This window comes from Gopherus flavomarginatus, chromosome 3 (genome assembly GCF_025201925.1).
Source record: "Gopherus flavomarginatus isolate rGopFla2 chromosome 3, rGopFla2.mat.asm, whole genome shotgun sequence".
NCBI lineage: Eukaryota > Metazoa > Chordata > Testudines > Testudinidae > Gopherus > Gopherus flavomarginatus.
In genome coordinates this window covers 265,474,293-265,497,199 of record NC_066619.1, presented here as the reverse complement: position 1 = coordinate 265,497,199, position 22,907 = coordinate 265,474,293, and the positions used below count along the sequence as shown (strand labels likewise).

Below are 22,907 nucleotides of genomic sequence, written 5' to 3'. Positions count from 1 at the left end.
AATGTAAGCCCAAGGTCAGTTGAACTCGAGTTAGCAAACTCTGGGTTTGTTTACCTAGTGCTTGAGAGTTTACACTCATTTGTAATTCCAGGTTAGGAATTGTTGGACCTTGTTTCCCAGCCTGGGGCACCAGCGTCTACACTGCATTATGAGGGCATAAGTCAAACCAACCATATCCCAGACTTCTTAGCACACACACAAAACGTGGCTGCTCCAGCCCTTTTGTTCCTGGAGCAATGTGGGAAAACTTGACTGTCCACCAAACATGACTGTCTAGATGACAAAGAAAGTCAGCTGATGGGGTTGTGGAATACTTTTGACGGACTCCCATAGCATGAGTTCAGTGGGGCTGCAACTACACTGCAAAGCAGTAAGGCTTTAACCTTGGGTCCCGGCTTGACTCAGATTCGGATCCTCCACCTCTGTGGTCTCCTAGAACACTGGGTCTGAGTCCTAGGTTAGCGTGATTTGTGTGTAGACAGAAGGGGGATTATGTTTGAGCCTGAGTTCGAACCCAGGGTTTACATTGCAGTGTAGAAATATCCTCTGAATACCTTTCCCAGATCTGAAGAAGAGCTCTGGGTAGCTTGAAAGCTTGTTTCCTTCACCAACAGAAGTTGGTCCAATAAAAGATGTTGTCAGGGAGCAGACCAAGCCCCCACTGTAGTTCACTGGTTGCTCAACATGCACCATACCTGTAGCTCTGCTTGCCCTTGTTCCAGCCCTGCTCCTGCTTGCTCCAGCCCTTGTTCTAGCCCTGCTCCAGACTGCTTCCAGTCCCTCTGCTCTTCTCCAGCTCCTGTTTCCCTCTACTTCAGACTTCCGGTTTTGACCCACCCTGTGGCTTATGACTTCAGTTGACCCTCCAGTTCTGGATTCAGCTTCTATGTCTCCAGCACTGATCTCTTGCTTACAACTCTGGTTTCCCCTCCCCGCACTCTGACATTTGGCTTTCTGCCCCTCTGGTACTGATCCTTGACTCATTTCCTGGACTCCATCCACGCTTGACCCAGCTCTAACCTGTAGGTTGAACTCTTCTCTTCACCATTAGGCTTGATCACCTATGACTTGGTTGGCAATAAATATTACATCACCCACCTTATCTCGCTATTTAAAAGCTGATATATTGGTGCCTGATCCAAAACCCATTCAAGTCGGTAGAGGAGTCTATGATGGGTTCCGTTACAGAGACCTCCTTGGGACTGTCAAATGATGTGCTGGAATTACCTCTGAGCCCATTTTCCACTTCCAGCTTGGGACTCCAAAACCCTGTCTTGTTGAGCCAGACATGCTAGCTTACTGCAACACAGACCCAGGTCTGATTCGTGCCCCCAAAGCTGCAGGCTTTAACCAAAAGCTGTTCAGCAAGTCACCTATCTCCAGCACCCAAACACCCAGTTCCCAATGGGATCCAAACCCCAAATAATTTGCTTTACCCTGTATAAGTTATATACAGGGTAAACTCATAAATTGTCCCCCCTCTATAACACTGATAGAGAGAGATGCACAGCTGTTTGCTCCCCCAGGTATTAGTCACTTACTCTGGGTTTACTAATAAACAAAAGTGATTTTATTAAGTATAAAAAGTAGGATTTAAGTGATTTCAAGAAATAACAGACAGAACAAAGTAAGTTACCAAGAAAAATAAAGCAAAACATGCTAGTCTAAGCCTAATACATTAAGAAACTGGATACAGGTAAACCTCATCCTCAGAGATGTTCCAATAAGCTTCTTTCACAGATTACACTCCTTCCTAGTCCGGGCCCAATCCTTTCCCCTGGTACAGTTCTTGTTAGTTCCAGAAGGCATCTTAGGTGAAAAGCAGGTGATTTCACATGACTGGGACCCCCCTCCCCTTTGTTCTGTTCCATCCTCTTTTATAGTTTTGGCAACAGGTGGGAATCTTTTGTCTCTATGGGTTCCCACCCCACCTTCTAAATGGAAAAGCACCAGATTTCAGATGGCTTCACTACCAGGTGACATGGTCACATGTCCTGTGAGACTCCAAGCCTCCATTCTTTCTGGCCTGACTCACAAGAACACTGGAAAGCTTACAAGTAAACAGAGCCATTTACAACCAATTGTCCTGGTTAACAGGACCCATCAAGATTCTAAACCACCATTAATGGCCCACACTTTGCATAATTACAATAGGACTTTAGAGTAATACTTCATATTTCTAGCTTCAGATACAAGAATGATACATTCATACAGTAGATTATAAGCTTTGTAACGATATCTTATAAGAGACCTTTTGTATAAAGCATATTTCAGTTACATTATATTTACACTCATAACAAATTTCCACAAACATATGGAGTGCAACGTCACAGCATCTTTCTATTTATTTCAATAACATTTGGATCAGACACTTAATAAGCTGTTTTTTAGTTCTGCTGCTGGATTTTATATGCAGAAGTCTTGCGCTGTGGGCCCAACCCATGTCCTAGTGAATTTAATTTTATTATTTGTGTTATGGTAACATCTAGGAGCCCAGTCATGGACCAAGATCCCAGTATAGTAGGTACTGTACACATACATAATGAGAAGAAAGTTCCCTGCCCCAATCTGCATCTAAAATGAGACAAAAGGTGGAAACAGACACATAGATGGGTGATCACTGGGAAACATTGAGACAATATTGGACAGTATAATAGGCCATGGCCTCAACATGTCAGTTACCTAAGTGTTGTCAAGTTTTTGGTAGGCATCACAGCACAGGAATTTTAAGAACGGATTTAAAGGATGACAATGACAATAGCTTTACAAATATTTATGAGGAGCTCCTCCCAAGCATGAGTGGCAGATTGGGAGATTATATGTAGGATGGGAACAGGACCTTGAATGTGAAGACGAGTAGTTTGTGTTCTATACGGTGGAGAAAGGGGGGGCAGTGCTGGGAGCCATGTCAGGCCCTGTAACTTCAATAACATAAAATATTTAAAGAGAAAAAAAGATTCTAAACAAGTTGATATTGAATCCCATCTGCTGAAGGACAGAGTTCGGTGATTTTAATTTTGGGGTAAATCTTAGCTTTTTCTAACCATCCCACAGAGTTTTGTTGTTTAAAGTCTTTATGTGACAGATTCATTTAGCTCTTTTGTGATTAATCAGAACTATATAGAGCCTTTTCCATTAGCTTTTCACATGTCAGTTAATGTAGTGTTGGTCTAGTAAGCCAGTCTTGCAGCAATATCTCAGCTGTAAAGATCCAGACACCCTTTTCCCATCACTGCTGACACAAATGGGGCATTAAATGCAGAGCCTGAGCCCATTTCAGGAACAATGTCATAAGCACTATGGTGTCAGTGACAACTTTTAACTTAATGCTTAATTTAACTCTAATGTAACAATTGTGGCAAAATCATAGACCATCTTTTAAGAAGGCCTGATCTCAATTCCAGTATAAGCCATGGAGGGTGTCCCATTAACCTGAATGGAGTTAAGTGAACCCTAATTCTTTTAACTTCAGAATACTCTAATTTCGGTAATTTTTAGTTGGACTACTGTGCATCTTTCTTTCTGTTCAATCAATGTTAAAAAGATACATAATAAAATAGTGAAATATAATTGATCAGATAAAATAAAATAAAATAAATAATACAGAAGAAGGGTACAGAAGGGTACAGCTTGTTCAGGAAGGACAGGCAGGGGAAAAAGGGAGGAGTTGTTGCCTTATATATTAAAAATGTATAGACTTGGACTGAGGTTGAGATGGAAATAGGAGACAGACTTGTTGAAAGTATCTGGTTAAGGATAAAAGCTGTAAAAACCCAGGGTGATGTCCTGATAGGGGTCTACTACAGACCATCTAACCAGGAAGAACAGGTGGGTGAGGCTTTTTTTAAACAACTAACAAAATCATCCAAAGCACAGGACTTGGTGGTGATGGGGGACTTCAACTACTCAGACATCTGTTGGGAAAATAAAACAGCAAGGCACAGATTATCCAACAAATTATTGGAATGTATTGGAGACATTTTTTATTTCAGAAGGTGGAAAAAGCTATTAGGGGAGGGGCTGTTCTAGATTTGATTTTGACAAATAGGGAGGAACGGCTTGAGAATTTGAAAGTGAAAGGCAGCTTGGGTGAAAGTGATCATGAAATCGTAGAGGTCATGATTCTAAAGAATGGTAGGAGGGAGAACAGCAAAATAAAGATAATGGATTTCAAGAAAGCAGACTTTAGCAAACTCAGGGAGTTGGTAGGTAAGATCCCATGGGTAGCAAGTCTAAGGGAAAAACAATTGAAGACAGTTGGCAGTTTTTCAAAGAGACATTATTAAGGGCACAAGAGCAAACTATCCCACTGACTAGGAAAGATAGGAAGTATGGCAAGAGGGCACCCTTACTTAACCAGAAGATCTTCAGTGATCTAAAAATCAAGAGTCCTACAAAAAATGGAAACTAGGTCATATTACAAAGGATGAATATAAACCATTAATACAAGTATGTAGGGACAAAATTAGAAAGGCCAAGGCACAAAATGCAATAGTGTCTTTTGTGCAATATTTCCTAAATGGTAAAAAGAAAACATTCTACAAATACATTAGAAGCAAGAGGAAGACCAAGGACAGGGTAGGCCCCTTACTCAGTTGGGGGAGGGGACAATGGAAATAATAACAGAAAATGTGGAAATGGCAGAGGTGCTTAATGAGTTCTTTGTTTTGGTTTTCACCAAGAAGGTTGGCAGTGATTGGACGTCTGACATACTGAATGCCAGTGAAAATGAGGTAGGATCAGAAGCTAAAATAGGGAAAGAACAAATTAAAAATTACTTAGACAAATTAATGTCAAGTTATTAGGGCATGATGAAATGCATCCCAGAATACTCAAGGAGCTGACTGAGGAGATATCTGAGCTATTAGCGATTATCTTTGAAAAGTCATTGAAGATGGGAGAGATACCAGAAGACTGGAAAAGGGCAAATATATAGCCAATCTATAAAAAAGGAAATAAGGACAGCCAGGGGAATTACAGACCAGTCAGCTTAGCTTCTGTACCTGGAATGATAATGGAGCAAAAAATTAAGCAATCAATTTGCAAACATCTAGAAGATAGTATCAGAGGGGTAGCCATGTTTGTCTGCATCTGTAAAAGCAGCAAACAGTCCTGTGGCACCTTATAGACGAACAGACGTATTGGAGCTTGAGCTTTCGTGGGTGAATACTCACTTCGTCGGATGCATGACATGCATCCGACGAAGTGGGTATTCACCCACGAAAGCTCATGCTCCAATACGTCTGTTAGACTATAAGGTGCCACAAGACTCTTTGCTGCATCTAGAGGATAATAAGGTGATAAGTAACAGCATGGATTTGTCAAGAACAAATTGTGTCAAACCAACCTGGTAGCTTTCTTTGACAAGGTAACAAGTCTTGTGGGTGGGGGGAAGCAGTAGACATGGTATATCTTGACTTTAGTGACGCTTTTGATACTGTCTTTCATGACCTTTTCATAAACAAACTAGGGAAATGCAACCTAGATGGAGATGGAGAATACACTTATAAGGTTTGCAGACAGTACCAAACTGGGAAGGATTGCAAGTGCTTTGGAGGATAGGATTAAAATTCAAAATAATCTGGACAAACTGGAGAAATGGTCTGAAGTAAATAGGAGGAAATTCAATAATGACAAATACAAAGTACTCCACTTAGGAAGGAACAATCAGTTGCACACATACAAAATGGGAAATGACTGCCTAGGAAGGAGTACTGTAGAAACAGATCTGGGGGTCATAGTGGACCACAAGCCAAGTATGAGTCAACAGTGTAACACTGTTGCAAAAAAAGCAAACATCATTCTGGGATGTATTAGCAGGAGTATTATAAGCAAGACAGTAGAAGTAATTCTTCTGCTCTGCTTCGTGCTGATTAGGCCTCGACTGGAGTATTGTGTCTAGTTCTGGGCACCACATTTCAGGAAAGATGTGGATGAATTGGAGAAAGTCCAGAGAAGAGCAACAAAAATGATTAATGGTCTAGAAAACATGACTTATGAGGGAAGATTGGAAAAAATTGGGTTTGTTTAGTATGGAAAAGAGAAGACTGAGAGGGGACACAGTAACTGTTTTCAAGTACATAAAAGGTTGTTACAAGGAGGAGGGAAAAGAATTGTTCTTCTTAACCTGAGAGGATAGGACAAGAAGCAATAGGCTTAAATTGCAGCAAGGGAGGTTTAGGTTGGACATTAGGAAAAACTTCCTAACTGTCACAATAGTTAAGCACTGGAATAAATTGCCTAAGAAGGTTGTGGAGTCTCCATAATTGGAGATATTTAAGATCAGGTTAGTCAAATACCTGCCAGAAATGGTCTAGATCAGCGGTTCTCAAACTTCAGCAAACTGAGGACCCCCATTTTGATTTAAAAATTTTGGGGGACCCCAACACCCCCCCACTCAGCCCTTGCTCTGTCCACTTCCCAGAGGCCACACCCCAGCTCACTCCATCCCCCCTCTCTCTGTCACTCACTCTCTCCCATCCTAACTCACTTTGATGAGGCTGGGACAGGGGGTTGGGGTGCAGCAGCCGGATGTGGGCTCCGGGATGGAGTTTGAGTGCAGGGTGCGGGCTCTGGGCTGGGAGTTTGGGTGTGCGAAAGAGCGGGGTGTGGACTCTGGGAGAGAGTTTGTGTGTGGGATGGAACAAGGGGAGAGTTTGGATTCTGGAGCAGGCTTAGGCCTGGGGCAGGGGTGAAGGGTGTGGAGGGGATGACAGAGGGAGTTTGGGTGTGGGAAGGGGTGTCGGCTCTGGGAGGGAGTTTGGGTGCAGGCTCTGGGCTGGGGCAGGGCCCGGGTTATGGTGTGGGAAGGGGTAAGGGCAGTGACACTTACCTCAGGCAACTCCCGAAAGTGACTGGCACATCCCTCTGGCAGTGGTTCCTAGGCATGGGGCCAGGGGGTCTCTGCATGCTGCCCCTGCCTGCAGACGCTGCCCCCTCAGCTTGGCCATAGTTCCCAGCCAATGGGAGCTGCAGAGTTTGCGCTTGGGCTGGGGGCAGTGCATGGAGACTCCCTGCCCCCCCCTCTGGCTGGAGGGACGTGCTGGCCACTTCCAGGAGCAGCGCGGACCCAGGGTCCCCACTCCTCACCCTCTCTCCCAGCGCCTGCTTCAGTTGTTCTCTGGCATGAAGCAGGCACTGAGAGGGAGGACGAGATGTTGAGGGAGGGAAGAAGTGGGGAGGAGTTGATCAGCGGGGCCCACAGACCCTCTGAAGTACCCTCGGGACCCTCAGGGGTCTGCAGACCCCAGTTTGAGAAATGCTGGTCTAGATAATACTTAGTCCTGCCATGAGTGCAGGGGATTGAACTAGATGACCTCTTGAGGTCCCTTCCAGTCCTTTGATTGTATGAAAAGCACCTTTCTTTATAACACTCCACTGTCATGCTGTTATTCTGTAGTGATACTCCCTCTACAGATAATATTTATTATGATACATCACAATAGGGTAGAAAGGATGGCCAAGGGCACAAGAGCCAGTGATCTCTCTGGTTTGGGTTGTGGATGACCTGAGTTCAGTTCTCAGCTCAGCTGCAAACTTCCTGTGTGACCTTGGATAAATGACTTAATCTGTGCTGTGCCTTCATGCCCTGCCTGTAAAATATGGATAATACTTCCCTGCCTCACAGAGGCTGAAATCCATTAGAAAGTGAAAAGCACTCAAGTAAGGGAGGCAGCATTTGACCCTTTCTGTTGCAAAGAGTTGAGATTCTGTCGGTGAATCTGGAAATCACCCTTGTATAGTTCCTCATGTGTAATTATTCCTGTCTGGGTGGCTAAAACGTGGAAATACTTTAAGGAACAGAAAATAAAGCACATTTGCCATAGAAAGCAGAGAAAAGTCCCTTTGTGGACAACTTCAAAAAGGTTGCTTTCAAAAAGCAAAAATGGGTTAGGCCCTATTTTAATTATGATGAATAAAGCCAGCCTTAATGTGTTTTTTTTAGATATTTATTTTTGTCTTTTTTTTTAAACCTTAGTAATATCAGGAATGCCAAGTCAGGATTTCCCTGATTTTGCTGGAGGACTTGTTGGGGAGGTCTCAGCTCTCAGTTACACGTCTATTCATATCCTATCTTTAAGTGAAGGGAGGTGAGGGGATGGTATCTGTCACAAAGATCTTTTTTATCCCCAGTGTTTTTTCCCCAGGAGCTTGAATTAAATTGATGCTAATTAATTTTTAAAAGGATAATCTCACAAGGTAGAGTAAATGTGTAATGGGAATTTATAGAGCAACAAGAAGCAGGAAGTTAATATAGGTGCCTTTGGGTATGATAAAGTAAATTAACTATGGTAGCCTGCAGTGGCCCTAAGTCTGTACTGTGTTCATGAACATCTTCGTCAGCTAATTCATTCTTCAGACCTATGATGGGGTTTACAAACCCCTCACTAGAGGCAAGGCTGAAGCAGTACTGGGCTAGGAAAGCTCTGTCCCTCGGGCACAGCTGAGCAATGATCCTGGGGAAAGGAACATAGCCCAACGATGGGAAGCTACCAAAAAGAAGGCTGACCCAGCTGAACCTTGTTTAGGGAGTCCCTGACACATTGAAATGAAAAGAGACTACAGCAGCAGACCCTAGCCACTAGGCCTGCTGACCAGACAGAGCACCCTTCTATGAGACCCTATTAAAACAAACTTGTCATTCATCATTTTCTGGGGTCAGATCCTGCCCTTTCTTTGAGCTGTGCATAGAGGGTCTTTGTGAGAATCACCACTTCCATGTGATAGATGGGAGGTAAGTGGTTTTTGTGGCACGGTCCCACCCCCGAACATGGCAGGCCAGGCAGAAGTGATGCTAATTGTCTGCACTCTGGCATCATGTAACCTTCAACTAAGGTGAGAGAGGTCAGAATGCTCAATTTGAAGACCCTCACTGATTCCTCCAGCAAAACCAAGGCTGACAAGACGGCATTCCCAATGTTTCCACAGTAAAAAGCAAGCAGAAAATAAAATAACTTTAAAAGGGGGGAAATTAAGACATCCACAACAATTTTTTTCAGGTCTTCTTTATTAATCACATCTGTTTAATTGCCTTTTGCAGATCACCCCTAAGTATTACTGTCCTTACTACTGCTGTAATTAACATAAATAAAATATCAGCTCTTAATAGTTCATACTAAGTGGTTTTGAAGGATGTTCTTGTCTCGGATGGTGCAGGGTTGTTTACAAAGCTGCATTAAAATACACTTTTAATTCTTTCAGGTGTTCAACCACACATAACTATGATCGCGACAGGAAGTGGGGTTATTGTGCTTCTGCGTCCAAAGACCATGTAGGTAAGGCAAGTAATTAATGACGCCAGCAACAAACATCTGAAAAGCACAATTGTCCTGCAATATCCAGTATTTTGTTGTTATTATTATTAGATGGTGATTTATTATCTATCCATCAGGTGTGCATGATGCTTTATAGACAAGTAAAAGGTAATTCCCCTGTTCTGGAGATCTCACAATCAAGGTTGGACATGAGACAGGGAAGTGGAAGTAGGGGAAGGATGAGATTTCCACAGAATAAGGAACTTATTAGTTATTTCTTGTGCAGTGTGCACACTAGAGGCCAGATCTTCAGCTGATGTAGCTACACTGATGTCTGTATAGCTACACTGATTTACAGCAACTGAGGATCTCGGTCTTTCTCTATTTTAAAAATACGAAAATATGAACTATTCATAGAATAGTGTTGGATTTAAACTTTTTTTCTAGAGTCTGGATCAGTGCTGGAAAGTGAAATCTGTTATTTGTCCATCACCCTAGCGCACTCTGTTCCCATGTATGTTTTCAGTACCCCATGCCGTGAAATTAAAGCCTGAGCCCCATTCTTTGGTTAAATGTCAGTGCTATTCCTGTGCACAGGGAAAATCCTGCTCACTATAGGTGAGGCCCAACTTCATCTCATATTGCCAGGCATGCAAAACAGTATCTTTCTGGGGAAGGGATATGGCTGACTCGTGGAATCACTCCTATATAACACATTCTTCATCAGTCACCAGCTCTAGGTCTGGAGGGAGCAGCAGCATGTTTAGGAATATCCAGGTATGGAAGTGACGTAACTGCTAGACTGCCAAAAGGCTGTATAGCAGAATACAGCATATTTCCTTTTGGGCTTTCACATGCTCCATGCTCAACATCTCCCCTGCCTCACTTTCTTAGCTACCCAAGATTTAGCAGATAGGAGGAAAGCAAGTCCTGCATGTGGTATTTGGGCATACAAAGAAGGCACATGAGTAGTCCTGGCAAATTAAGGCCCTAAGTGTAGTCACGCTGCGGGAGCACTGAATTTGTGAGGTTGTTAGCACTGCACACTGAGCTTATGTAATGGAACTGTTTCTTTTGGTCAGTTATGGAATTAAAACAATCTTTCTAATAATAGCAGTGGCCAAAGTAAACTGCGTCAAGCAACCCTTTCATTGTAATCTATCTGTGTTATTCCATGGGCATCTGGCACAGTAGAAGCCATTTCGGAAGGAAGGAAGAGTGCCTCATGCTTTGTTTTTACAGGAATCTCCTTCTTTTAATTTATGTACCCAGGACTAGCCTTCTGTACAAACAAGTGACCATTTGTGGGGTATCTTTCTATTTATGGTATTTGTATGGCCCCTGTTACAGCAGTATCAGTTCCTTAGTGTATTTATGGGGAACCGAGGCTCAGTGACTTATACAAGGTCTCAGAGGAGTTTGTGGTGGAGCAGAGACTGGAAGTCACGTCTCCCTTGCCCTAGTGCTATAACCACTAGACCATCCTTCCTCCTCTCTGAGTTGCACTTGTAGGTTCTTCCTGTTTCTCTACACCACATCTCTCAGATGATAAAACAGTTCTGGCTGTGTCTCTATTTTTTTTGTTTGTTTGTAATTTCTTTTAAACAGTTGCAATTTTTTAACAAATAAGGAAATATTTTCTTCCTCATGCTAAACACACAGATACTCTGTCAGCTACTCCTTCCTCAATAATGTACAGAAAGAGAACAGAGCTTCAAAAATAGATTGTCTTATGAAGAATTCATTTGGAAAAAAAAAGATGTTACTTTAGTGACTACTTCAAAGCGGACGAGTAAATAGCAGCATTCATTGCAAAAGTAGCTTAAGAACAATGAAGAGGGTAGTCAGCTCAACATGGGCAGGATTTTCCCACAGATTTTGTATAGCAAAGAGCAATGGTACTGCATGCACATAATTTTGATTGTCGGCATAAAATTGGAAGTAAAGGTCTGTGGTAAACTCTTTTAGGTGTAAGTTATTTTGGGCCCAGTTGGTTGCTTACTAATATGGGGCTGGATCTTGTGAAATTCTCTGCACCATTAATTCCTTGTGATTCAAAGACTGAGTTCTGGTTCAACTGAAATTCCAACCATTATATAAACTAGAAAAACAGTAAAAAAAAATTTTTTGCAAAAACACTTGATTTCATTGGAATTAGGTACCTCAGTACTTTTGAGAATCCTATTAGCAGGGGCAGCTCCAGCCCCAGCACGCCAAGCGCATGCTTGGGGCGGCAAGCCCCGGGAGGTGCTGTGCCGGCACCGCGGGGGCAGCAGGCAGGCCGCCTCCAGCGATTTGCCTGCGGAGGGTCTGCTGGTCCCGCAGCTTTGGAGGACCTCCCTCAGGCACACCTGCGGCAGGTCCGCCGAAGCCGCGGGACCAGCGGTCCCTTCGCAGGCAAACCACCGGAGGCAGCCTGGCCTGCAGTGCTTGGGGCGGCAAAATCCCTAGAGCTGCCCCTGCCTATTGGACACAAGTTTGCATCTTCAGGCACCTAAATACCTTTACAAATGTGGCCCCAAGTAAATTGCTGAGTTGTGGCTCCAGTATTGTGCTGGAAAGGGGCCAGTGTGCCGAGGGTGACCAGATAGCAAGTGTGAAAAATTGGGACACATTTGGAGGGTAATAGGTGCCTATATAAGAAAAAGACCCAAATATCGGGACTGCTCCTATAAAATCAGGACATCTGGTCGCCCTAAGTGTGCCCTGCACCTTGTAGGGTTAAACTCAAAGGCAATATCGGATTTACAGTGACACCGGGCCCATGGTTGAAAGGGGCCCCACCCCGCTCTTCTCCATCCCCCGCTCTCTCCTGTGGGGTTAGAGAAACTTGATGCTGCCGGCTGCTGCGGCTCCATGGCAGCATCTGCTGGCAGCAGCCTGGCTCCTCCCCAACCCTTTACCCCCAGCGTGCTAGGTTCTCTCCTCCCCTCCTCCCTGCCACCGATCAGCTGGATCTGCTGCTTGCCGGTAGGAGGAGGGGGAGGAGGACGGAGCCTCAGCATGCTCGCAGCTCAGGGGAGGAGAAGAGGCAGGGGTGAGGCCTTGGGGAAGGGGTTGGAATTGGGGCATACCCCCTCCAGCTCCCTGTGTGAGTACCCCCATGACCCTAGCCCACACCCCCAGCCCCCTGCCCACCCTGACCACTGCATCCCCTCACACACACCCAGCCTCCTGCACCCCCCCTCACATACCCCAAGCCCCCTGCCCTGACTCCTGCACCCTCCCAAACCCAGCCCCCTGCACCCCCTCACACACATCCAGCCCCCTGTCCTGACCCCTGCACTCTCCTCAAACCTCCCCAGCCCCGGCCCCTGCACCCCCCACACCTCCCCAACCCTGACTCCTGCATCCCCTCTCATGCCCCCCCAGCCCCTACCCGGAAACCTGCACCCCCTTCACACACACCCAGTCCCCTGCCCTGACTCCTGCACCCCCCCACATCCCCACCCCCATCCTGAGAACCAAACAGGAGCTGCCCCAGGTAAGCACTCCACACCCCAACCTCCTGCCCCAACCCTGAGCCCCCTCCCTCGCTCCAGCTTCTGGCCAGACCCCACATCCGAACATTTTTTTACAATATTTGGAAAGATCATTAAGTGGTCTGTTGAGACCCTCCGTGATTTTCAAGTGGTCTGTGGAAAAATAAGTTAGACTACAAGAACAATCAAGGTACCTCACTTTATTTTAATTTACTTGCTATTACTTATAGGAGGATGAAGAAAAAAAGAATGAAAAATGGGGGCAGGGAGAGATAAGAGAGAATGTTCCTTTTCTTGGCTGGGTCCCAAGGAGGAGCCCCAAAAATGAAGCTGAGCACAGGGCTGGGGGGGTCCCACTAACTGTAAATCCACCACTGGCTGTCACGTCACCTGGGCTGGGGATACTGTCTGGGCCAGTGTAACCACTAGGTGAGCCAGGCAACGGCCTAGGGCGCCAAGATTTGGGGTGCCAAAAAGCAATGCCCCAATTTTTTTTTACACTTCAGTGGAGTCACATCTTACACGGGGGTTAGGTTCTAAAGTCACTGCATAAGAGGAAAATCGCATATAGTGAAAATTACCATAAAGTACAGTATACACAGTACACACTAGAACAGGGGTCCTCAACCTATGGCATGCATGCCAAAGGTGGCACGCAAGCCAATTTTGTTTTTAACGGGTCCCGGCTGCCGCTGAGCCTGCTGCTGACCTGGGGTTCTGTTCACTCAGCCAGCAGTGGACTGCTCAGCTCACTGACGATCTGGGGCTCGGGGCTGGCCCCTTGCCAGCCAGGGTCTTGGCCTCCGGCCCCTCGCAAGCCTCCTGCCGGCTTGGGTGAATGGCAGGAGGCTGAGCGGAGTCACCGGCTGGGACCCCGGCTGGCAGCTGAGTGAACGGAACCCTAGGCTGGCAGCAGGCTCAGCTGTGGCTGGGACCCACAGCTTGCCATTAAAAAAAAAAAATCAACTTGTATGCCACATTTGGCATGTGTGTCATAGGCTGAGGACCCCTGTTCTAGTGTACACAGTGTATACTGTAGTTTTATGGTAATTTTCACTGTACGCGATTTTGCTCTTATGTGCTGACCTTAGACCCTAACCCCCACGTAAGATGTGACTCCACTGTATTCATTTTTGAAAATTTATAATAAGCGATCCTCCGGGGGGTGGGAGTGGGGCACAAGGTGGAAGTTTTGCCTAGGGTGCAAAATATCCTTGCACCGGCCCTGGATACTGTGTCAGCTGATCCCCACAGTCTCCAACCTACCTGTGCAGTACAGCAGACATGGCCCTGCCCACTAGCTCCTCTCCACTCCCTAGCCCACCCATCACTTCTCCGCCCGCTTAAGGCTTAGCTCTCTTACTTCTAAAAATGATTGCTTGCCCCTCTCCCCCCCTCAGGCTTTTCTGGCAGCCCTGTTGCCAGGTATCCAGTTTTACACTGGAAACTCCAGTAGAAAATGGGACCTGAGTGTCCGGTTAGCAGTGTTGACTGAAAACTAAATGCCTGGTTATAGGAGTAACCACATTAGCCTCCACTCCTCCCACTCCCAACACCCACTGCAGAGGGCTGGAAGAGAACCTGTCCTGCTACTGTGGGAGGAGGGGCAGCTCAGTGCAGATAGAGACAAAGAGAATGGGCTAGAACCAGGTAGGTACCTGCTTTATGTGCGCAGGGGCGAAGGGAGATCCTGTTTACCCGCTCCCTAGCCCTGCTGTGCTTGCAGTTTACCCCTGACCCCTCCCTTGCTCCAGAGACCAACCCTAGCTCCTGCCCCACTGTGCTTTTATCCCTGGCCCCTTTTACAATCATTCCCCGGGGGGCCCACAAATATGTTTGGTGCTGGGCCCACAAAAAGTTAATCTGGCCCTGCCCAAAGGTCTAACCCAAAGCTCACCAAAGTCAATGGGAGTTTTATCATTGATTTCAATGGATCTTAGATCAAGTTTCAAGAAAGGAGAGTACTAGATACCAACTTTGTTCAGGGGCACATAAAAACAGAATGATATGGAAAGATGTACCAAGATCTTGTAAGTTGAATATAAAGAGAGGGGAGTTCTCAGATCAGAAACATGTACTAGCTAGTTAAATTCCTGGAGAAGAGCCATCTCAGTATGGTGAAAAGTGTCCAAACCAAATTGAAAGTAGTCCAGGAAGCTGGGTGATGTGGTCAGACAGCTGAGAGCAGGTGACTCACTACTTCAGCAGGGCTCTGGAGAAGTTGAACTCAAGATGGTTGTTAGCAATTGTGAAAGGATTCAAGTGAGGGTTTTCTCACAAAGGAGGGATGATATCATGGGATGGCTTTAGACACAGACTGGATGGGCAGCTGCTTGGGGCACCATGTTTACCAGGAACCCGTAACTCTGGGAAGAGTTTCAGGGAGGAAGAAACAATCTGGCCAGAATACTCCTGTGCTGTAGGAGCACATCCCTGATGTGGAAGTTGCAGGAGGACCTGGGCTGGTCAAAGGATTAATAGTGAAGCAGAGGGGAGAAGAGATGAGGATGCCGAGGGAAGACAGATGGGAAGTGACCCAGGGATGGTGGAAGGGAATATGATGAGGTTTTCCAGTGAAAGAAAGGAGGACAGAGCTAGGGGTTCTGCTTTGCTGACTTAGGGATGGTACCAAAAATGATTTGCCCTGTGCTCCACTATACTGAGGGATGGCCCTGGGAGAGAGTAGAAGTTTGAAAATTACAGGAATATGCAGTGATGAAACACTATATAATATAGATATTTCATAACTATAAAATGGAAGAAGCAGTAGCATAGTCATTATGTTTACATGCTTTCTTTTGATGTTCTCCTTGGGCGTGACTACCAGTATATGTACACAGGCCTAGATACTGATCTTAGTTACCATTGTAAATCTGGAGCAAATGCCTTGACTTCAGTGGAATTACTCCAGATTCACACCAATACAGTGAATTTTAGAATGTGGCTTCAAGTGCTTTGTTTCAGACTCTTTATGTGTGGGTATATTTTTATATGTTGGATTGTCTACTTGGCAGAATCAGCATGTTGGCAGCCCAGCACCCTGCTCAAAAAACAGTTCTATGGTGTAATTCTGCATTGTCCTCATGGCAGAATTTGGCTAGGAAGCATTAGATAGAGAATTCAAATGTAGGCAAAATATTGGGCCAGCCTCTCAGCTGAATCAATTGGCCTCAGTGGAGAGACGCTGGTTTATACCAATTGATGAGTTAACTCAATGTCTTTTGTTAACTAGTGTTATCCCATTAAAAAGTATTATAACTTTATATGGTGCTTTGTCATGTAAAAGGCAGCCTCCATCAATCGACTTCATGGGGACTGAGAGCAGTGGTGTCAGTTCAAATATTTCAGGGGCGAAGGGAATTCCAGTTCCTCTCCCAGGTCTCCTTTAGCTGGGGAGTCTGCCCTCCCTCTTACCACCATAGTTCATGAGCGGGTGCCCCCAGGAGTTGAGTTCTCAACCTGATTCCCCTGGCACTATAGAGGGACAGACTCTCCATGCACCGCGTCACAACACCATTTGAATTGGTGGTGTTACCTTGTGCGCCAGATTGCAACGCCACTTACTGAAATCTGGCTTGGCTGCCCCTCCCTCTTGACAACACCCCTCCCACTTGACATCATTGACTGGGAGGTAGGGCTGACAGGTTTTTTTCATGTTTTTTAAAAATACTTTCAGAGAATAGGAAACTTGATAGTTGACTAGTTTGATGCAGTTTGTTTGTTCTGACTTAATTTGAGCTGCTCCTTCTCTTCTGTTAGGAAATTCTGCATCATCCCACTTATCTTAGTCTTAGAATGCACCAGAGTCTACCACCAGGAATGTATAATTTATATAATCTAAAGTAGAGACATAATCCCACTTAATTATGTTGCTATGTAAAATACACAGAGCATTAATTCAGGCAAATGAGAGCTTCAGACTTTATTTTTTATCACTAGTGGAAAGGAATAGCTCCATCTTGTGGACCTTTGTCCCATATCCTCACATGATACCTGCTGGCTTGACTTGACTTTTCAATATTGTGAATAATGATCATGTGTCAAATTTTGCTTCTGTTATATTATTATAAACCCATTTATTACAGTGGAGGAGAAGAATTCAACTCACTGAGTTATATAGTTTTATAGATCAAGATAACTCTAGTTATTGTGCAATTAAAAAAGGAACAGTTGAGTAAACATTGTTTTAGTGAGATCAAATGGTGATATTAAAGCCACAAGGCATCTGAATGCAAAGTGTTGTTATACTGCATAACTGGTCAATGTCAGACAAAACAAAGATTGAGCTGTCCGGCAGTTATTAACAATAACTTATTAATAGATTTCTCAGATTATTGTGCAAAGCGCCCATGCAAAAATGGAGGGACCTGTTCCGTTGCCTATGATCGTAGTTCTTATCACTGCGCATGTCCTGAGGCATTCACAGGAAAAGACTGCGAAAATGGTAAGTGCCTTATTTAATGAGCAATGGATATTAGAGGCAGAGGACTTGTCCAGCTATGTTAGTGAAAAGGTAATGTTGTTGTGATGTCAGAGAACACTAAGACATGAATATTTGTATAGGCTGGTTTCCAAGTGATTATGATAGACTATCTGTTACTGACAGGACAGCTGAAAATAGCTTAATTATATGGTTATAAATTCAAACCTGATCTGAACCACCATTAAAGTATTAGGCTAAGAGACATACAATAAGACTCTCCCCCCGACCCCCGCACTCAGATTTTGAGATTAGCATACATACTTAGAAAAGAATAATTATATTATATAGCACTTAGGGTAGAGAGACATGACAAGCAAAAGAATTTTAGGTAAAGCACTATATCCCAGTGTATGTGCACATGTGCCCATTAGGGATCTTGCCATGCTCTCAGTGATTTTACACCATGACTTCCCTTGAGTTACTCTGGATTTACACCAGGATAAGTGGGAGTTATCAGATGATAAGGCTCTTGTCATACTATTGCACTAAGTTTACAACAGTGAACAGTGCTGGTGCAGACTTAGCAATTGCTTAGAGCCCCAAGAGACTCAAGGGGCCTGGCCCCTTATTCACTTTTTCAGTGTGTGTGGTGGAGGTGAGGCAAAAATATTCCTGCTTAGGGCCCAAATGGGCTAGTGCTGCTTTTGGCAGAACTACTCCACTGAGGTCAATGGTGTTGCCCCTGATTCTCACAGGATAAGAACAGAATAAGGTTCCATAAAAGCTCTTGTTTCTCTTCGCTGTTCAATGAAATTCATTTCCTGCTGCTCTGGAGCCACCTAATGGGGTGTGTACAACGTGTACGGTACTGGCTGGGGCACCAGAGTAGCTGCCCCCATTACAGTCTTCATCTGTAAGAACCATTCTGCTAAACTAACAGCTATGAACAATACATAAAAGTGGGGTGAATGTCATATTTTACTCTGATTTTTCTTCCTTACTTTTCGTGAATTAACCATAAGAGGGCTTGCAGAATGGTGCCACTGTCTTGTTCACAGGAGCATATGACATTTTAAAATCAGGAGAAGCCATCTGGCCCAACCGACCTCTTTATTTATTTCTAATTTATTCTACTGTTAGTCATAGCACCTATCACCATGGTGGCTAGGTGCTTCCATTACAAAGGTTAAAGCACAAGTTGTTTGATTAGCACATAAGCCTGGATCCACAAAGGGACTTGGACATTGCAGCACTGAGTGTTGGGATGTGTAACTTTTAGACATCTAGAAAATCACTGGAACAACAATGCGATTCACAAAGCCTGAGTAAGGTGCCTAGGCTCCTTATACAGTGAATGGGGAGAGATGGGTGCCTAAGAATGAGATCCACAAAAGCAAGTATGTTAGCCAGGGACCCGCCAGAGCTAGTCAATGGGAGCTGCCAGCAAGAAGGGCGTGTTCTAAGTCCCACTCCTCACAGAATTAGACACCTAACTGCAGGCTGCAGGGAGGTGCATGTCCCTGTTGCAATCCACACCTGGGACCCCCTCTCCTGGAGTCGGGCAGATAAAAGTGCTAATCTGCTGCTTGCAAGCAGAGGCCATGCATGGTGGGGCCATGTGTCACATTCCCCTCCACCTTCCGGCAAGTTGTTGCCTGGCTCACATGAACAGAACATACTCAGTAATATTTGCTGAAGCTGCTGTCCTCACTCTGCTCCCTCCTCCCACCTACTATCGGCAGGCATGGGTCATTTCTGCTTGCAAGGATGCCTGAGGTGCCTGCCTCACAAAATAACTGGAGGAGGAGAGTAGAGCACACACTTAGGAAGTGTGAGACCCAGGTTCAATTCTGATGAGCAGAGTGGATTTGAACCTCTCCAGAGTGTACCCTGTCCGCTGAACTATGGGGTATTCTGATATGGGGCTCCCTCAATCTTCCCTGTTGAAGCTGTTCCACTATGGGTAACTAATTGAAGAGTCATTGGGCCAAAGAGAGCATGTGAGAATGTCTCCATAGCCTGGTGGTTGGGGCACCCACCTGGAAAATGGGAGATCCAGCCCCCCTGGTCCAATCACTCTTTAATTATTTCTCCAAAATGAAACAGCTACAACAGAAGAGATTGAGGGAGACCCCTATTAGAATGACCATAGCGCAGTAGTTAGCGCACTCTCCTGGAAAGTGTGGAAGACCCCTGTTCAAATCCTCTCTCCTCATCAGGCAGAGGTGGGGATTGAACGGAGGGTCTCCCACATCCCAGTGAGTGGCCTAACCACTGGGCTAAAAGCTAAATGGTGGGCACGGATGGTGGGTCCTCCTCTCACCAGGTTTTGCATGGGCCCCAGTCTGGTAGGTGTGATCAGAGCATGCCTACTGGGTCGGACTCCACAGGCAAGAGAGGCAAGCAAACACCTGTCTTCTCATTTGTGAATCACATTTGAGGACAAGGTGGGAGATAGGTGTCCAGGCACTTAGAATGAGGCAGCAGTGTGTATGAACTGAGGCAGAAACTTAGTTGTCCAGAGGACTTTAAAAGCAAAAATGTAGGTGAGTGAGTGAGTGTACATGCCTACAGGGTTAGCTGGCAGCCAAGCAGGGGTTTTGTGGATCGCAGTGGTACCTAAAACTGGGATTTAAATTTCTTTGTGGATCTAGGCCATACTTTCAAATAACATGTGGCTAGTTAACAAGAACAGGAATCATTAGGGCATAACAAATCATTTGGTATCATTCTTTGTAACAGACCTTAGAAATCTTTTTTTATTTTATTTTAGGGAAGTGTTTTGACGAAAGTCGCTATGAGTACTTTGACACTGGCGAAAGTTGGGCAAGAATCCACAAAGGAGTAGTGGAAGAATGCACGTGTGTTAACAGCCGAATTGAATGCCAAAACACACGATACACAAGTATTACTCTGTGCTGTCCAAAGCATAAGCATTATTTTGTTCTAAGTGTGTATCTGCATGTAGTGGGCTAATTAAAAATAGTGATGCTGAAACCTGTGCTACAGTATTCTACATAGTGACCTGGCTCTTTCAACACACACACCCAGAAAGAAAAAAATATTTTTTCTTCTACTTATGGATAATGGACCTGATTCAGCCTGTGAGCATGTGCTTAAGTGCTTTATTGAATAAGGACGGACTTAAGCATGTGTTTCATTTTAAGCACGTGCTTTCAGGAACAGGGATGTGATCCTGAACTGGGGCCCATCAGAATAAACAATAGATTAAAGAATAATAATAGCAAAATTGCACCTCTATCCCAGAATCTCAAAGCAATTTACAAATATTAATTAAGCTTCACAGCACCCCAGCGAATTAGTTAAATATTGTCAGCCCCATTTTACAGGTGTGGAAACTGAGATACAGAAGTTAAGTGACTTTCCAAGCTCACATAGTAAGTCCATGGTAGAGTTGTGAATGTGCCCAGGAGCCAAAATCACCAATGGCATAACTTTGACCATAGGAATCCTGATTGCCAGTTGCATGCTCTAACTACTTCACTAAGCTCCCTCCCTGTTGGTTTATTATAAAATATTACACTGCTCTCTCAAAACTTTTGCAATAGTGGGGAGCATTTTACGAGCAGTAGTAGTAGTAATAATAATTACTGTTCTTTGTTAAGCAATGATATTTGCAACAGAGGGGAAGCTCTATTGATATTGACAGTAAAAGTAAACAGTGAGCCAGATCTTCAGCTGATGTAAATCAGCATAGCTCTGTTGTCTATAACGGAACTATCTCGATTTGTACCAGCTGAAGGTCTGGACCAGCGTGGAAATAGTGAAAAAAGGGAAAACCAATTCCAAAAGTATATATGGCAGAGAAGGAGATGCCTTAAGATGTTGTCACCATGATAAATATGATGAACATCTCTACATTCTTCTTGCTTTCATCCTCTCATGATGATTCCAACAATATATGATGTGAAATTTGTTTAAGTGGGTTGCATTTTCTTGTACTGCATGTAGCATTCAGAGATTCCAAGGCCAGAAGGCTCATTGTGATTAACCCACCTCCTGTATAACACTGGCAATAACACTTCTCTGAAAAAAAATCTTAGAGAATATCTTTTAAAAAATCTTGATTTTAAAGATTGCTAGTGATGGAGAATCCACGACCCTTGGTAAATTATTCCAATGGTTAATTGTCCTCACTGTTAAAAAGATATGCCTTATTTCCAGTCTCAGTTGCCTAGCTTCAACTTCCAGCCATTGGATTGTGTTGTACCTTTCTCTGCCTGACTGAAGAGCCCATTATCAAATATTAGTTCCCTATGCAGATATTTACAGAGTGTAATCATGTCACCCCTTAAATTTCTCTTTGTTAAGCTAAATTGATTGAGCTTTTTGAGTCTATCACTATACGGCATGTTTCCAGTCCTTTAATCATTCTTGTGACCCTTTTCTGGACCCTCTTCAATTTATCAACAATTTATCCTTCTTGCATTATGGACACTAATTGAGTTTGATCTTCTATTTATGTTTGTAGGTTGCACCAGTAATCCATGTCTCCATGACAGTGCCTGTAGAATGATTGTCTTCACTGGGAAAACTATATGTGGTTGCAAAGAAAACTTTGTAGGAAAATATTGCAATATTCGTAAGTATAACAATGTGCCAGGGAGAACAAATGTTATTGATCGATCATCTGACTGATAATAGGTGTGTGTTACTTGCATACTTTACTCAACATGTAGCAGAGTCTTCATCTGAAGAGTCATGTAGCGTAAGTAACTTCTCTCTGGCTAAGGCCACGTCTACACTACAGCATAAAATCGAAATTATTAAAACCGGTTTTATAAAACTGGTTTTATAAAATCGATTTTACGCGTCCACACTAGGGCACATTAATTCGGTGGTGTGCGTCCATGGTCCTAGGCTACCATCAATTTCCGGAGCGGTGCACTCTGGGTAGCTCAGTAAAAGAATGAGACCAATAACTTCGATTTCCGTCCACACTAACCCTAAATTGATATAGTAATATCGATTTTAGGGTTACTCCTCTCATTGGGGAGGAGTACAGAAATCGATTTTAAGAGCCCTTAAAATCGATTTAAAGTGCCTTGTAGTGTGGACGGGATCCAATGCACGTATTGTAGCATAAATTCTTCCACACAATAGCATGCGTCTTATTTGTTCCCACATGAAGTAAAGCAATGTCTGTTTTAGCAAAATCGCTGGTAGCTTCCCGTATTTGTCAGTCAAATATAGTTAATAGGAATAAAAGTGTATGTGTTTGCTTTTAGTCACTGGGGCCTGATTCTTTTCTCACTTACACCAGTTTTACACACGTATAACTCTACTGATACTCCTGATTTACAGTAATAAAACTGAGAGGAGACTCTGGCTCTTGGCAACTAGACACACAATTGCTTTGTCGTTTCTTGTTTGAGCTTCAGAGGTGCATAGTTTTTGATGCAGCTTTCTTATGAAGTTTTGACGTTTGTCGCTGCATGGATTATATATATTTTTAAACTTTATCAGTGCACTAAATCTTCTCTTCAAGTAAACTCAATGACTATCTTTCAAATACAGCAATTTTTGCAGGCAAATTACAGTAGGTCATCAGCCATACCATGCTAATCTTGTCATCTCATTGGCTAAGAGGGCTTGTATGCTGATCCAGGGTCCATTGTAGTCAATGGCAAGAGTCTGTAAGAGGGTAGCAGCCTCTGAGCATGCCTCCTTGCTGTGTGGCATTCCATTGCAGTCCTCAGCCTCAGTTTCTCTCTTTTGGGAATAATT

At 44.2% G+C, this 22,907-nt stretch overlaps 1 protein-coding gene across 1 annotated transcript in view; it reads left to right on the top strand.

Moving 5' to 3' along the window:
• The window catches only part of HGFAC (HGF activator), a 73,291-nt gene that overhangs the window by 9,490 nt on the left and 40,894 nt on the right, over positions 1-22,907 (top strand). Inside the window, exons 4-7 of the mRNA XM_050947700.1 lie at positions 9,202-9,275; positions 17,058-17,180; positions 19,933-20,064; positions 21,652-21,762. Coding sequence (XP_050803657.1) covers positions 9,202-9,275; positions 17,058-17,180; positions 19,933-20,064; positions 21,652-21,762 — 440 coding nt within the window. The remainder of the gene's footprint in view (positions 1-9,201; positions 9,276-17,057; positions 17,181-19,932; positions 20,065-21,651; positions 21,763-22,907) is intronic.